At 46.2% G+C, this 16,077-nt stretch overlaps 2 protein-coding genes across 2 annotated transcripts; both read right to left on the bottom strand.

Moving 5' to 3' along the window:
- Nucleotides 1-8,372: 8,372 nt before the first annotated feature.
- Nucleotides 8,373-11,324, bottom strand: LOC123121136 (uncharacterized). The gene is made up of 3 exons (XM_044541059.1): nt 11,291-11,324; nt 9,057-10,314; nt 8,373-8,481 (listed from the first exon to the last, which is right to left on the bottom strand). Exons 1-3 carry the CDS (start codon nt 11,322-11,324, stop codon nt 8,373-8,375), a joined length of 1,401 nt encoding a protein of 466 aa, XP_044396994.1.
- Nucleotides 11,325-12,773: 1,449 nt separating this feature from the next.
- On the bottom strand, nt 12,774-15,097 carry LOC123123581 (uncharacterized). The gene is made up of 2 exons (XM_044544110.1): nt 13,688-15,097; nt 12,774-13,115 (listed from the first exon to the last, which is right to left on the bottom strand). The coding sequence occupies exon 1, from the start codon at nt 14,967-14,969 to the stop codon at nt 13,695-13,697; it is 1,275 nt and encodes a 424-aa protein (XP_044400045.1). The 5' UTR covers nt 14,970-15,097; the 3' UTR covers nt 12,774-13,115; nt 13,688-13,694.
- Between the last annotated feature and the right edge of the window lie 980 nt (nt 15,098-16,077).

The raw sequence follows: 16,077 nt of genomic DNA on the forward strand, positions 1-16,077 counted from the left end.
ACTAGCTAAAGGTGAGATGACGATATGTGTTGGAAGTGTTTCCAAGGTTGATGTGATCAAGCATCGCATGCTCCCTCTACTATCGAGATTTGGTGTTTGCGTTGAGCATGATTGGATTATGTTTATCGCAATACGGTTATTCATTTAAGGAGAATAATGGTTACTCTGTTTATTTGAATAATACCTTCAATGGTCTTGCACCTAAAATGAATCTCGATCATAGTGATACACATGTTCGTGCCAAAAGATATAAAATAGTAATGATAGTTCCACATACTTGTGGCACTGCCATTTGAGTCATATTGGTATAGAACGCATGAAGAAGCTCCATGTGGATGGATCTTTGGACTCACTCATTTTTGAAAAGATTGAGACATGCGAACCATGTCTATTGGTATATATGCATGAAGAAACTCCATACAGATGGATCGTTTAGACTCACTTGATTATGAATCACTTGAGACATGCAAATCATACCACATGGGCAAGATGACTGAAAGTCCTCGTTTTCAATAAGATGGAACAAGAGAGCAACTTATTGGAAGTAATACATTTTGATGTACGCAGTCCAATGAGTGCTGAGGCATGCAGTGGATATCGTTATGTTCTTACTTCACAGATGATTTGAGTAGATGCTGAGTGTATTTACTTGATGAAACACTAGTCTGAATTATTGAAAGGTTCAAGTAATTTCAGAGTGAATTTGAAGATCGTCGTAACAAGAGGATAAAATGTCTGTGATATGATCATAGAGATGAGTATCTGAGATACGAGTTTGGCACACAATTGAGACATTGTGGAAAGTGTTTCACAATTAATACCGCCTGGAACACCATAGTGTGATGGTGTGTCCGAACATCATAACTGCACCCTATTGGATATGGTGCATGCCATGATGTTCCTTATCAAATTACCACTATCGTTTATGGGTTAGGCATTAGAGACACCCGCATTCACTTTAAAAGGGGCACCACGCAATTCCGTTGAGACGACACCGTTTAGAGACACCTAAGTTGTCGTTTCTTAAAAGTTTGGGGCTGCGATGCTTATGAGAAAAAGTTTCAGGCTGATAAGCTCGAACCCAAAGCGGATAAATGCATCTTCATAGAAAACCCAAAACAGTTGGGTATACCTCCTATTTCAGATCTGGAAGCAAAAGTAATTGCTTCTAGAAACGAGTCCTTTCTCGAGGAAAAGTTTCTCTCGAAAGAATTGAGTGGGAGGATGGTGGAGACTTGATAAGGTTATTGAACCGTCACTTCAACTAGTGTGTAGCAGGGCACAGGAAGTTGTTCCTGTGGCACCTACACCAGTTGAAGTGGAAGCTTATGATAGTGATCATGAAACTTCGGATCAAGTCACCACCAAACCTCGTAGGACGACGAGGATGCGTAATACTTCAGAGTAGTACGTGATCCTGTCTTGGAAGTCATGTTGTTGGACAACGATGAACCTATGAGCTATGGAGAAGCGATGGTGGGCCCATATTCCGACAAATGGTTAGAAGCCATGAAATCCGAGATAAATGGAACTTTGAGAAGAAGACGGACGTGGACGGTAATGTTACCGTCTATGAAGCTCGACTTGTGGCAAAGAGTATTTCCACAAGTTCAAGGAGTTGACTACGATGAGATTTTCCCATCCGTAGCGATGCTTAAGTCCGTCGGAATCATGTTAGCATTAGCTGCATTTATGAAATCTGGCAGATGGATGTCAAAACAAGTTTCCTTACCAGTTTTCGTAAGGAAAGGTTGTATGTGATACAATCAGAAAGGTTTTGTCGATCCTAAGGATGCTAAAAGGTATGCTAGCTCCAGCGATCCTTCCATGGATTAGAGCAAGCATCTCGGAGTCAGAATATACGCTTTGATGGGGTGATCAAAGTTTTTGGGTTTATACAAAGTTTGTTAGAAACTTGTATTTACAATAAAGTGAGTGGGAGCGCTACAACATTTCTGATAAGTATATGTGAATGACATATTGTTGATCCGAAATGATGTAAAATTTCTGGATAGCATAAAGGGTTGTTTGAAAGGAGTTTTTCAAAGGAAGACCTGGATAAAGCTACTTACATATTGGGCATCAAGATCCATAGAGATAGATCAAGACGCCTGATGATACTTTCAAAAGACAGCACACCTTGACATGATTTTGAAAGAGTTCAAAATAGGTCAGCAAAGAAGGAGTTCTTGGCTGTGTTACAAGGTGTGAGTATTGGGTGAGACTCAAGACCTGACCACAACAGAAGATAGAGAAAGGACGAAGGTCGTCCCCTATGCTTTAGACGTAGGCTCTATAGTATGCTATGCTGTATACCGCACATGTAGTGTGCCTTGCCATGAGTTGGTCAAGGGGGTACAATAGTGATCCGGGAATGGATCACATGACAGCGGTCGAACTTATCCTTAGTATCTAGTGGACTAAGGAATTTTCTCGATTATGGAGGTGAAAAGGAGTTCGTCGTAAAGGGTTACGTCGATGCGAACTTTGACACTAATCCGGATGACTCTGAGTAGTAAACCGGATTCGTATAGTAGAGCAATTATTTGAAATGGCTCCAAATAGCGCGTGGTAGCATCCACAAGATGACATAGATATTCGTAAAGCACACACGAATCTGAAAGGTTCAGACCCGTTGACTAATAACCTCTCTCACAAGCATAACATGATCAAACCAGAACTCATTGAGTATTAATCACATAGAGATGTGAGCTAGATTGTTGACTCTAGTAAACTCTTGGGTGTTGGTCACATGGTGATGTGACCTGTCAGTGTTAATCACATGGTGATGTGAACTAGATTATTGACACTAGTGCAAGTGGGAGACTGTTGGAAATATGCCCTAGAGGCAATAATAAATAGGTTATTATTATATTTCCTTGTTCATGATAATCGTTTATTATCCATGCTAGAATTGTATTGATAGGAAACTCAGATACATGTGTGGATACATAGACAACACCATGTCCCTAGTAAGCCTCTAGTTGACTAGCTCGTTGATCAATAGATGGTTACGGTTTCCTGACCATGGACATTGGATGTCGTTGATAACGGGATCACATCATTAGGAGAATGATGTGATGGACAAGACCCAATCCTAAGCCTAGCACAAGATCGTATAGTTCGTTTGCTCAGAGCTTTTCTAATGTCAAGTATCACTTCCTTAGACCATGAGATTGTGCAACTCCCGGATACCGTAGGAATGCTTTGGGTGTGCCAAACGTCACAACGTAACTGGGTGGCTATAAAGGTGCACTACGGGTATCTCCGAAAGTGTCTGTTGGGTTAGCACGAATCGAGACTGGGATTTGTCACTCCGTGTAAACGGAGAGGTATCTCTGGGCCCACTCGGTAGGACATCATCATTATGTGCACAATGTGACCAAGGAGTTGATCACGGGATGATGTGAGTTACGGAACGAGTAAAGAGACTTGCCGGTAACGAGATTGAACAAGGTATAGGGATACCGACGATCGAATCTCGGGCAAGTAACATACCGTTAGACAAAGGGAATTGAATACGGGATTGATTGAATCCCCGACATCGTGGTTCATCCGATGAGATCATCGTGGAACATGTGGGAGCCAACATGGGTATCCAGATCCCGCTGTTGGTTATTGACCGGAGAACGTCTCGGTCATGTCTGCATGGTTCCCGAACCCGTAGGGTCTACACGCTTAAGGTTCGATGACGCTAGGGTTATAGGGAAAGCATGTACATGGTTACCGAATGTTGTTCGGAGTCCCGGATGAGATCCCGGACGTCACGAGGAGTTCCGGAATGGTCCGGAGGTAAAGATTTATATATGGGAAGTCCTGTTTTGGTCACCGGAAAAGTTTCGGGTGAAATCGGTAATGTACCGGGACCACCGGAAGGGTCCCGGGGGTCCACCAAGTGGGGCCACCAGCCTCAGAAGGCTGCGTGGGCCAAGTGTGGGAGGGGACCAGCCCCAGGTGGGCTGGTGCGCCCCCCCACCAAGGCCCAAGGCGCATGGGAGAGTGGGAGGGGGCAAACCCTAGGTCCAGATGGGCCTTAGGGCCCATCTAGTGGGGCGCCTTCCCCTCTCCTCCCCTTGGCCGCCCCCCTTGATGGGATCTAGGGCTGGCCGCCTCCTCTTGGGGGTGGAAACCCTAAGGGGGGCGCAGCCCCCTTCCCCCCTATATATACTTGAGGTTTGGGCTGCCATACAGACACGAGAAAGTCTCCTTTTGGTGCTGCCCTACCCCTCTCCCTCCTCCTCCTCTCCCACGGTGCTTGGCGAAGCCCTGCGGGATTGCCACGCTCCTCCACCACCACCATGCCGTCGTGTTGCTGCTGGATGGAGTCTTCCCCAACCTCTCCCTCTCTCCTTGCTGGATCAAGGCGTGGGAGACGTCACCGGGCTGCACGTGTGTTGAACGCGGAGGCACCGTACTTTCGGTGCTTAGATCGGAATCAACCGCGATCTGAATCGCTACGAGTACGACTCCCTCATCCGCGTTCTTGCAACGCTTCCGCATCGCGATCTACAAGGGTATGTAGATTCACTCCCCTTCCCCTCGTTGCTAGATTACTCCATAGATTGATCTTGGTGATGCGTAGAAAATTTTGAATTTCTGCTACGTTCCCCAACAGTGACCTGGGAAGGTGGAGTGTTCTTTGCAATGAGTACTCCTTAATTAGTGATTTCGAGGTGATTGCCTTGACGCTGCCGCGGCTCCCCCGCAGGTTGGGTGGTAGTTGGGTCTTTGGATAGCTGGACTTCACATCCTTTCCTTTGCCAAAAATGTCACAACAAGAGAAGATAAAAAGCTAAGAGGAACTCCAATGGGGTGACCCATTTCGTCCGCCGCCGTCCGTTTGGGTCGGCGCGGACACAAAAGTCGGCCCAAGGCGGCGACCCAAACGGACACGCGTCCGCTTTCGTCCGCCTGCCGACCCATTCCCGGCCCATTTTTGAGCCGGATTTGCGTCGACGCGGACACAAGACGGACGCGCGCGCGCTCGCCCTCTCTCCTCCCCGGGCCCGCTGGTCGATGGCACATTGGCCTCTCCACATCCAACAGCACACCCTCGCCCGCCTGCTTCGTCGCCGATGCCGCCGGCCATTTTTTCCGATAGAAAAAGGATGCATAGATAGTTCTAGCGTACACAGATAAAAGAAAAGATCAACTACTCGTCGTCGCTTTCCGACTCCGACTCGGTAATGTCCTCCTCCGACATCTGAATGTAGGCGTCAGCATACTGCTCGTCCTCGAAGTACCACCCCGACGTTTCTCGTAGCTTCAGTTTCAATTGAGCGGCCTGCTTCCGCGCACGCTTGTCCTCCCGATAGGCGGCTCGCTCCGTCCTCCTCGCCTCCCTCTCCGTCCTCCTTTGCTTGTAGAACTGGCGCTCGTCGACGATGTCCTGCGGGAAGCGTTCGCGCCACACCACCATGGCTTCCACGTCCATCTCGGCGATGGCGAGGTGACGCTGCCGCCTCCGGTGGACACGACGATCCTCGTCGGTGAAAAGCCGCGGGAGAGGCGCGAGATCCTGCGCCCGCTGGCTCGACACGTCGGGAAAATTCATCTCCCCACAAGGCCTCAGGAGGCGCCACGCCGCCGCGTCGTGCGCGTGGGCCGCCTCCTCTGCGGTGTCGAAGGTGCCGAGGATGAGGCGTTTCTCGCCAAACCAGATCTCGGAGGAGAAGGCGCCGGAGCGGCGCTCGCGAACTCCGCGAAAATCCGAAGCGCCCAGGCGCCGAATCGACATGGTGGCGCAGAAGCGGCGAGGCTAGTGAGAGGGGGCGAGACGAGTGGGCGGCGAACACGGTGTGGATGGAGCGCCTTCTTATAACGAGCGCCGGCTGCGGCGCACGCGCGAACCTTTCCCGCGCGCTGGAGCGCCAAAACCAGCACGCGCTAGCCCGATTTTCGCCCGCGCGCGCGAACCATTCCCACGCGCTGGAGCGCCAAAACCAGGGCGACGATATGGCCGCTGGCATGATCTACAGCGCGCGCGGTCAGGAAATGGGTCGGTGCGTTGGGCGCACTACCGACCCAAATCTAAAAGAGGGCGGGCGGCCAACCCAGTCCGTTTGGGTCGGCCCGTTGGAGTTGCTCTAAAGAGGGGCAAGATTGAAGGTTATTTGGTAACTGACCCATGGCACCAGAGGCACGCGTTCAAAGTATTTTTCTGAGAGGCACGCGTTCAAAGTATTTTTCTGAGAGGCACATGTTCAAAGTAAAAAAAATTCTGAGAGGCACAACCAATGAACAAGCTAGCAATGAAGCAGGTCTATATGCTTTCTGCAACATTTCACCACACAGTACTGACAAAGTAGGGTATATAACACTTTATTCAGAATCACCTTTCTCTGAAGGTGGGAGCATCCAACATTGCTACCATCCACCTCGTGGGTTCCAGCTTCTTCTTTGCTGATTTAGGTGAACTCTTCACCGATTCTTCATTCATGCAGTCTTGGGAACATCGCCCAAAGGATCAGTCACCTCTCGAGCTTCGTATAGCGCCACACAGATGTCTGTAGACTCCGGAGAAACTTCTCTGTTTGGTGGAATCCTGACAATAAAGGATCAGTCTATCATTGCAAAGGTTATAACATACTGTGATCAATGATAGAACATCCCAACTACAATTACTGTCAACCAGTTTGATGAAACACGGTGCTAACTTGTTCTGTTGACTGCATTTTGTAACAACTGGCTAGTGTTTGCACAGATTAATAACTTTGCATTATGTCAACAGGTTCCATTGCCTTATGTGCTTGGCAAACTTATTGCTTAAAATTTCCTGGCAAGTTACGAATGATTTCTGGAAGTTCTTAAAATTTCCTGGTAAGTTATGAATGAATTTCTGGAAGTTCTTAAAAATAGGTTATGAGGCTAGGCACTGAACTGAGCTTGCCATTAGCCTTGTTCTCTCCGCTTCAATAAGTCATGGCTTTCATCAAGAAAGGAAAAATTGTTTGGCCAACGAATGCCAGTTCAGTGTCTACTTGGAAAGAACCAGCGGTTCACTCACTGTAATTGTACTTCAAATACTCTGCTTTGCCAAATAAAATAAGTCCAAAGAAAAGGAAATGAGAAGCGAAAAATCGAGACAAAGATTGGGAGATTGCTCGGTAACTGGACGCCAGGCACACGCTCAAAATATGTAGAACCCCTAAACAAAGATTTTTACGAGCAATGAAGCAGGTCTATGCTTTCTGCAACATCATCTACTAAAACAGAGTATGCTAATACAAGTAGCAATTAGCTAAGCTTATATTAAATGGTCTCCTATGGAATGATTATAGAAGTTCAAGAGATATTTCCACACGGCAAACATTTTGGTCCCACTAACATTTTACACACGCAACAGCACATGACCATTTTACACTCCTAGGAACATCACACAAAGGATTGTGGTCACCTCTTGAGCTTCATATCACATCCAGCTTGTAGAACCTGCTGGTAGACTCCGGAGCAACTCCTCCGTATGGTGGAACCCTGACAATAAAGGCATTCAATTTCAGTCCATAATTATCAAGGTTATAACATGAGGTAGCCAATTATCCTGTCAACCAATTTGATGACACAAGGTGCTAACTTCGCAAAGTAGACTGCATTTTTTAACAACTGGCTACTATTTGCACAAATTGTTAATACTATATGAATAAACTGCAAAGTAATGGGATATTTGCAACTAGCTAGACCTGGAGAGGCATATTACATTCCACAAATAGGACGGCACAGTAATTGCAGCCAGATCAGGTACTATTTCTGTGTACTGTGTCAACAGGTGTTCTGTTGCCTGGTTTGTTTGACAAACTTATTGCTGAAATTTTCCCTGAAAGTTATTAGAAAATCAAAAAATATTTTTAAATAAGGTTACAAGGTTAGGCAGTGAAATCGATGTTGCCTTTGGCCTTATTCTCCCAGCATCATTAGCAGGGAATATTGGTTGACAACCGGAAGCAAGTTCAGTGTCTCTTTGGGAAGAACAGACTGTCTGTTCACTCACTGCAATTGTAGGCATAGCTGTAGTTCAGATCCATTGCTTTGCCAAAATAGATGCCAAAACAAGAGAAGATAAGGAAAAGTTCAAGGCAAAGATTCACGGTTGCTTGGTAACTGACACATGGCACCAGCCATTCAAAATATTTTTTGAGAGGCATAGATTCAAAATATGCACAAGCAATAAACAAGCTTTTTATGAGTAATGAAGCAGGTCTATATATGCTTTCAGAAAAATTTCAGAATCACATTTTTTTAGTCAATTTCAGAATCACCTTTCTCTGGTATATGGTATACAACACATTATTCAGAATCATCAACATTGCTACCCAAAGGATCACCTACCCAGCTTCATCTTTGCTGATTTAGCGAAATCTTCACCAATTCTTCATTCATGCAGTCTTGGGAACATCACCCAAAGGACCAGTCACCTCTCGAGCTTCGTATAGCGCTACACCCATGTCTGTAGACTCTGAAACAACTTCTCCGTTTGGTGGAACCCTGACAATAAAGGATCAGTCTATAATTGCAAAGGTTATAACATACTGTGATCTAGCATGATAGAACAGCACAGCTACAATTACTGTCAACCAGTTTGATGACACACAGTGCTAACTTGTTCTGTTGACTGCATTTTCTAACCAGTTATTAACTACTACTATACAAATAAATTGCAGAGTTAGCTAGTACTCCCTCCGTTCGGAATTACTTGTCTCGGAAATGGATGTATCTAGAACTAAAATACGTCTAGATACATCCATTTCTGCGACAAGTAATTCCGAACAGAGGGAGTACTAGAGAGGCATATAACATTTCTCAAATAGGATAGCATGGTAATTGCACGTTGATACGATGCCAATCACAACACACACATCACAACAGAAATACTAGCCTCTATCAAGCAACACCTCAAACAGCAACACACTCATAGCTGGGTAACCACATCACCGCAGAAAGTCATAGGCTCAGAGCAACTATGGACATATTCAAACAACAGCAGATCCGAAAGAGCACTGAACAAATTGCAGGTTATTTGCTTCAGCAGGGCTAACAGCTTTTGGGAAGAGCATCCTAACCTATTCTCGAGGTCATGGCTGATGTAATCGAAGGCGCCCACAAAGCCCCCCTCCTTGATAATGTTGGACCCATTGTCGAACAACTGATGTGCCTGACCTACCGTTTTCTTCTCCTCCACTCCTCCCTCCTGACCACCCGCATCCTCACTGGGTTCAAACGATGGATCCTTTTGCTCTCCTCGGGGCACAGGAGTGTAGAAGCTAACAATTGGAATCAAATTACATAAGGCATGATCATCACACACCCTCCTCATCCGCTCTGATTGTAGTTCAATTGTGAATAGGCCAGCAACCGTGGTCATGAAAAGGACATTTGCTCCCTCAGCAAAGCCCAACACACACAATGAACTTGCTGGCTCCACGAGAGCACCATCTGGGAGCAAATTTTGCAAGTAAATGACCCGGCTCAGTACCCATCGGGCATCGGCGCCTTCAATCACCCTTGTCCACAATTTGAGCTGCTGATCCATCCTTTGGCTAACTCCCAGTCCACCGTCCTCCGCCAGCATGATGTTATATCGGCCATCGTAGATGGACTCATAGTTCGGTGGGTCGAAAACAGTCAGGTCATGACCTGCAAAGTCATACTCTAGGATGCACCCATCATCAGACATGAAGTAGAGCAGAGACCTCCCAACGAGCACGCTGGAATAAAATGTAAAACACATGGGCAAGTCATGGAAAATCCAGCTCGGCTCATCCCAGCTGTCGGTTTCCGACGAGTATAGGCGCGTCAACGTGACACACCCCCCGTCACCGTCTTGCTCGACGCAGAAGACGAATAACACGCCAAAAGGGCCTGTGAAGCAGTCCCGGTGGTCACACCCGTCAGCTGCACAGAACACGGCCGCGGTGGCGTACACTGTCACCTCCTCGTACCGGCAGATGACATCGTACGACACGGGCAACGGTACGCGCTGCTGGGCGCCCGTGGTTGGCTCCCACAGGAGGAGTTCCTGTGCATCACCCTTGGAGAGGAAGAGGGCGCGGCCGTGGCGGCAGTCAAGGGCCCGCCAGGAGCGAGAGTCCGGAGCGGCGAGGGAGAAGGACGACGCGGTGGTGGGGGTGAAGTGGGGGATGCGGTCGTCGTCGCAGCCGTGGAGGAAGCCGAGCACGGGGGGTGCCCGGTGGAGCTCGTGGAGGCGGCGGCGGAATCCTGGGCGGGAGACGGCGCAACCCCAGGCCTTGCAGACGAGGGAGGCGCGGAGGAGGCAGGCCGGGTCGTCGGGCGGGAGGCGGAGGAGGATCTCTTCGAAGACTATTCATGCTGGAATTGTCGTTTTTTTTTCTTCTTATGTGTTTTGAAATTTTTACAGTTTGAAGACACATATCTTGTGAACACTCATAATTTTTTTGGAACCTTTTTTGAACATTTAAATGTGTATTTCGAAGAATGGTAGCATCTAATCCCTGTTAGCACTTGATATTCTCCCCCTGCATTTGTCCCCCACTCCCCCAGCGTCTCCTGCTACGACGACACGTCTCATGGCTACTCGTCCTGTCACTGTCTAATCCAAACAGGAATCAAATATGAAAGCCCTCCCCCAGTCAAGCCTCCGTCTCGCCTCCACCGAGCCATGTGGTCTCCGGCTCCGGCTTCGACCGACGCAGAAAATCGACAGTCAGACTCGTTTTTCAGGCAACTACATATGGCATGCGTGATTTCGAATTTATGTTTATTCTTTTAGAAAAAAAAGGGCGCATCACAATCCAGCATTGTTGGAAGCAGTAAAACATATAGGTTACATCGACAAATCCTAGACATGACTATTGCCTCCAAGATGCAAATATCGAAACTCGCTCCTGATGTTTGACCATCAAAACTTGTGTTGATCCTGATGTTCGAAGTAATATGTACAATCTGTCTTGATGTTCATTGCATATTTTCATGATTACCTCAGATGAACAGCACCTTCTGCAGCAAATGCTACATTTATTGAGATGATGGGTAGGAGATGAATTACTTCCTACGTTGTATTGTAGGTTATTCCACATATATTTCAGCCGTGCCTTTGTGTTAAGAAAATGACTAACATCGTTAGCACGCCTAACCATTTCATGTTTTGTGTAACCCTACATTATCATTCCAGTCCAGCTCATGTGTTTCCATTGTGTCTAAAGTTGCTCTATAAGTAGACATCATACATAGCTAATTCCATTGCAGGTCTACCATGTTATTGAACTGGATTAGCACACCAGCTAGTTTTTACTTAGAGCTGTGTCTCCATCCTTACAGGGTGCCTGAACCTGCAAGGAATATACAACCATGCCGTTGGTACATATTTCTCTATCAATTTTTCATTTTGCATAGGAGGAACTGGAGGTGAATAGCATCACAACTAAGATTGCTGCTATTACAGATAATTATTCAGGAAAGTACCAGGGCACGAAGATAAAGCAGAGTTATGAAAAAAAATAAAAAATTTCTGAACTTTTTTGTGGCAACATTTGACAAATGTTTTACAAGCTTGCAAAATTTCATCAGAAATGACATTCGTGCAAGTCGTGGCAAAATAAAAACAAAACAAAATCAATGCTCCAAAAAAGCTACTTTTGGAGTGCTGGTTTTGTTTTTTTTTCCACGACTTCCAGGAATGCTATTTCGTGATAAAACTTTTCAAGAAGTGAAATTTTTTGTCAAAATTTGCAAAAAAGAAATCAGAATATTTTGAAATTTGGTTGAATTTTTTTCGGATTTTACTGTTCACTCGAGCTCATATGAGCTCGAGCTGAGAAGGACACTTTTGGGTTTGAATTGTTTTTCCTTTCCCACAATAAGAAGTGTTGTTCCGGATAAGTTAGTTTTCTCACTTTTTTTTTTCCAATGTCTGCTTGTGTTCCCCCTGTTTCGAGACTTCCAAAATAATATGACTTCTTTGAAAGGTTTTATGCCTCATAAGCTGCTCCCATCCTGCACAAAAAGTATTGGTTCCTACACGGCCGATAGCTTCCATATATGTTACATTTCTCAGTTTATGCAATTAACATAGAGAATGATCAGCAGCATATTCACTTCCTGCTGTGCTATGGTGCAAGCGTAATTGTTCGCTTCTCTTATTGTTTGTCAGTTAATTGTTCTTGCTCTGTAAGGTGTGGATTCTATGACAGGTACTTGGGATCTTGCATATTATTGGTGCCTTAACAGTTTTAAAAAGATGTTTTTCGCCTATGTCAAACTTTATTTATGATGCTCCTCATTTTGGACAGAACTTTCTCTGTACCAGGATACATGTTCATATCCTTTCAATATGCCAGATTGTGATAAATCACACATTCACTGAATGTGCGAGACCATCGTGTTCCGGGTGTAGCAAAGGATGCATTTGCCCAAAGATCCACACAGATAAACACAGCCTCCGCCTCCACCATGACGAGTGATCACTGCGACAGAACAGGTCATCATGGTCGGCTCTAAGAGCTCACTGATGGCGAGTATTTTCTGGGTGGGACTGATCACTCACTATAGTTGTAGATATAGCTGTAGTGTGACTGACAAATGGGTACATGGTCAAACTATGTACAGCTATAAAGAAGCTGCTTACCAGCAGGCTAAAGTTTTCTATGCTTTGTCCAACATCATCTAGCTACTATCCACTGTATGTTTTAAAATGCTTTCCTATGACAAGCTGTTCCAAGTCCCAAACACACTTCACATGTCCGTGTGTAATATGATTCCCTTTGGGCCAGCATCCATGCCATGTTAAGTTGTTAACAGCATTGGGTTAAGTTGGTTTCACTACTTGTTTGAGAAACTATTTCATACAAATAGAATTTCAGACATATACAGATATACTTACAGAATAATGAAAATTTTGAGTATTTAGCCACACAGGTCTGGGCCTCTGGGGCAAAAGGATCAGTGGTATATACAACACATTATTCAGAATCACCTTTTCTCTGAAGGTGGAGCATCATTAACATTGCTACCTGAGGTCTTTTGAGTTCCTAGCATCTTCTTTGCTGGCTGAAGTCTTCATGGATTCTTCCTATAGCAAGCTGCATCAATGTCCGTAAACCATGCTGGTACACTCAGGAGCAACTTCATAATAGGGTGGAACCCTGACAACAAAGGCATACAGTTTCAGTCTACAATTGTTAAGGTTATAGCAGAAGGCAGAAAGTTACGGTGATCTATGATAGGACAGCACAATTATAATTATCCTGTCAACCAATTTGACGATACAAGGTGCTAAGTTTGTTCTGTTGACTGCCTTTTCTAACAACTGACTAGTGTCTGCACAGATCAAGTATACAATATGAATAAACTGCAGAGAGATATTTGGAACTAGCTAGTACTGGATAGCATGGTAATCGCACTTCGATACGATGATGATCACAACGTGCACATCATAATAGAACATACTAGGCTCTAACTCCCAAGTATTGTTAACGAGTGACATCTCAAACAGCAACACACTCATAGCAACTAGGGACATCTTAGAACATCTTGAACCCCATTAATCCTTGTCTTACAAAATACAAAAGCCAAAGGCTCAGAGCGACTAGGGACATGTTATAGAACAATAACAGATCCAAAAAAATCAACAAACTAACTGCAAGTTAGTTTCCACACAAATAACACATTGGCACACTTCAGCGGGGCTAGCGGCTTTTGGGAAGAGAATCCTAACCTGTTCTCTATGGCGTGGTTGATGCAATCGAAAGCGTTGACAAAGTCCCCCCTGGTAACATTTGACTCATTTTGTTGATCAATTGTTGTGCCTGATATACTGTTTTCTCCTCACCACCTGCATCCTCACTATGCTTCAACGACGGATCCCTGTGCTCACCTCGAGGCACAGGAGTGTAGAAGCTGACAACCGGAATCAAATAACAAAAGAGATGATCATCGGATTCATCGCACACCCTCCTCGCCCGCTCCGATTGCAGTTTGATCATGAAGATGCCATCAACCGTGGTTAGGAAAATGGTATTTGCTCCCTCGGCAAAGCCCAGCACTTGCACTCTAGTCTCTGCATCCACGAGAGCACCAACCGGGAGCAAATTTTCCAGGTAGACGACCCGGCTCAGCACCCATCGTGCTTCAACACTGTCACTCACCTCCCTTGACCACAATTTGAGCTGCTGATCCATCCTTTGGCAAACTCCCAGTCCACCGTCCTCCGCCAGCATGATGGTATATTGGCCGCAGACCGGCTCATGGTTTGGTGGGTTGAACACAGCCAGTCTGTGCCTTGCCAAGTCACACTCGAGAATGAACGCATCATCAGACATGAAATAGAGCAGAGACTTTCCAACGAGCACACTGGAATAAAATGTAAAGCACATGGGCATGGGCGAGCGGCGGCGCAACGAGGTCGGCTCGCCCCAGGTGCCAGTCTCCGACGAATATGCGCACGCCGACGTGAGATAGCAGTCGTCGTCAGTGACTTGGCCTACCACGACCGAGAGGATGAAGAGCACGCGGAAAGGGCCCCCGAGGCAGGCGCGGTGGTCGCACCCGTCCGCTGCGCAGAACACGGCCGCCATGGGGAAGTTGCTCTCGAGCGCCGCGGGCACCGGTATGCGCTGCTGGGCACCCGTGATTGGCTCCCACACGAGAAGCTCCTGGGTTTCCGGGGACTGGGGGTTGGAGAGGAAGAGGGCGCGGCCGTGGCGGCAGTCGAGGGTCCGCCAGTACCGGTTGTGCGGAGCGGTGAGGGAGAAGGACGACGCGGTGGTGGGGATGAATCGTGGGATGCGCTCGTCTTCCAGGTCGTGCAGGAGGCCGAGCACCGGGGGCGCCCGGTGGAGCTCGTGGAGGCGGCGGCGGAAGTGGGGGCGGGAGACGGCGCAACCCCAGGCCTTGCAGACGAGGGAGGCGCGGAGGAGGCAGGCTGGGTCGTCGGGCGGGAGGCGGAGGAGGATCTCTTCGAAGAGCTCGTCCAGGATCGCCGGCGGGGATGCTGCCATGGTGGTGCGCCGGGGAATGGTGGAATGGTTTGACCACCTGGAGCAGATTGGGGATTTTGGAGCCCGGCTTTTCGCTGGGACTGGTGTGTGCTGGCTGCTGAGATTGAATGATTCGACTCGAGTAGCCTGAATTGGGGATTTGGTCGTCCAGCCCGACGGTCTCACGCCACACCGCATGAAACAAATCGTTTTAATAACTTATTAGTACATATGTCCGTGCGTTGCAAGAAGAAAAATCAATATTTTGATCAAGCATAATGTTTCACAACACCGAATTTATTATGAAGAACATGCTGCAACGCAACATCCTTCTACAAAATGAACATAAAAAATATGTTGCAATTTAGCCGTTTTCATATTTTCTTTGCCGGACATAATCTCCCATTGATTCCATTTAAGTATAATCTTTTTAATGGCATTTAAATATAATCCTTTCTATAATTATCATGTCGTCATCACCCGTTTTAGTCAGGAATCAAATTCTTCTTTTTCTAATTTATTAGTAGCTCCAACACATCGAAGCCCACAGATCCTTCCTTTTAATTATCCTATGTTTTTACCTGAAACCCTTCATGTAGAATTTATTAAGACCACAATCTTTATTTTAATTATTCCACCGGTTTACCCATAATCCTTTCTTTAATTAGGCACATCTGTTTAAATATTTTATTTAAGCCCACAATCCTTCCTTTAATTAGCTCATTTGCTTAATTAGCTCGTCCTAAACATGATGACTGCTACTCGTATATTTAGAGCGAGCTCGGATTAGTAAATATGAAAGACGCATAGGTCATCGGTTGTTACATGCAAGAGCCACACAGGAGATCATATGTTCAATTACCACAATGTTGATTTATTTTGAACCAATTTTTCTCACGGTCTCTATCAAAGCCCATAAAAGGCCCATCAACATACAAGTACCTGGCCCAGATCGCTAAGCGTGTGTACGAGCCACGCTTAGCGAGCCAACAGTATGAAACTTTGGCGTGCACTCAAACCAAACGAAATGGACTAAACCAAACCAAGAATACCTATTCCCTACCCCTCAAGAAAAAAAAAATACTTATTCCTTACGAAAAGGACTAAACCAAACCAAGAATACCTATTC

Source organism: Triticum aestivum, chromosome 5D (genome assembly GCF_018294505.1).
Source record: "Triticum aestivum cultivar Chinese Spring chromosome 5D, IWGSC CS RefSeq v2.1, whole genome shotgun sequence".
NCBI classification, from domain to species: domain Eukaryota; kingdom Viridiplantae; phylum Streptophyta; class Magnoliopsida; order Poales; family Poaceae; genus Triticum; species Triticum aestivum.

What these genes read in the sequence shown, in the direction of transcription:
- LOC123123581 (XM_044544110.1), bottom strand. Translation starts at nt 14,969, where the DNA reads ATGGCAGCATCCCCGCCGGCGATCCTGGACGAGCTCTTCGAAGAGATC.
- LOC123121136 (XM_044541059.1), bottom strand. Translation starts at nt 11,324, where the DNA reads ATGGTTGTATATTCCTTGCAGGTTCAGGCACCCT. An exon ending in CTTGCAGGTTCAGGCACCCT is followed by an intron (nt 10,315 to 11,290) that starts GTAAGGATGGAG and finishes CAGCATGAATAG; the next exon opens with TCTTCGAAGAGATCCTCCTC. An exon ending in AGCCATGACCTCGAGAATAG is followed by an intron (nt 8,482 to 9,056) that starts GTTAGGATGCTC and finishes CTTTATTGTCAG; the next exon opens with GGTTCCACCAAACGGAGAAG.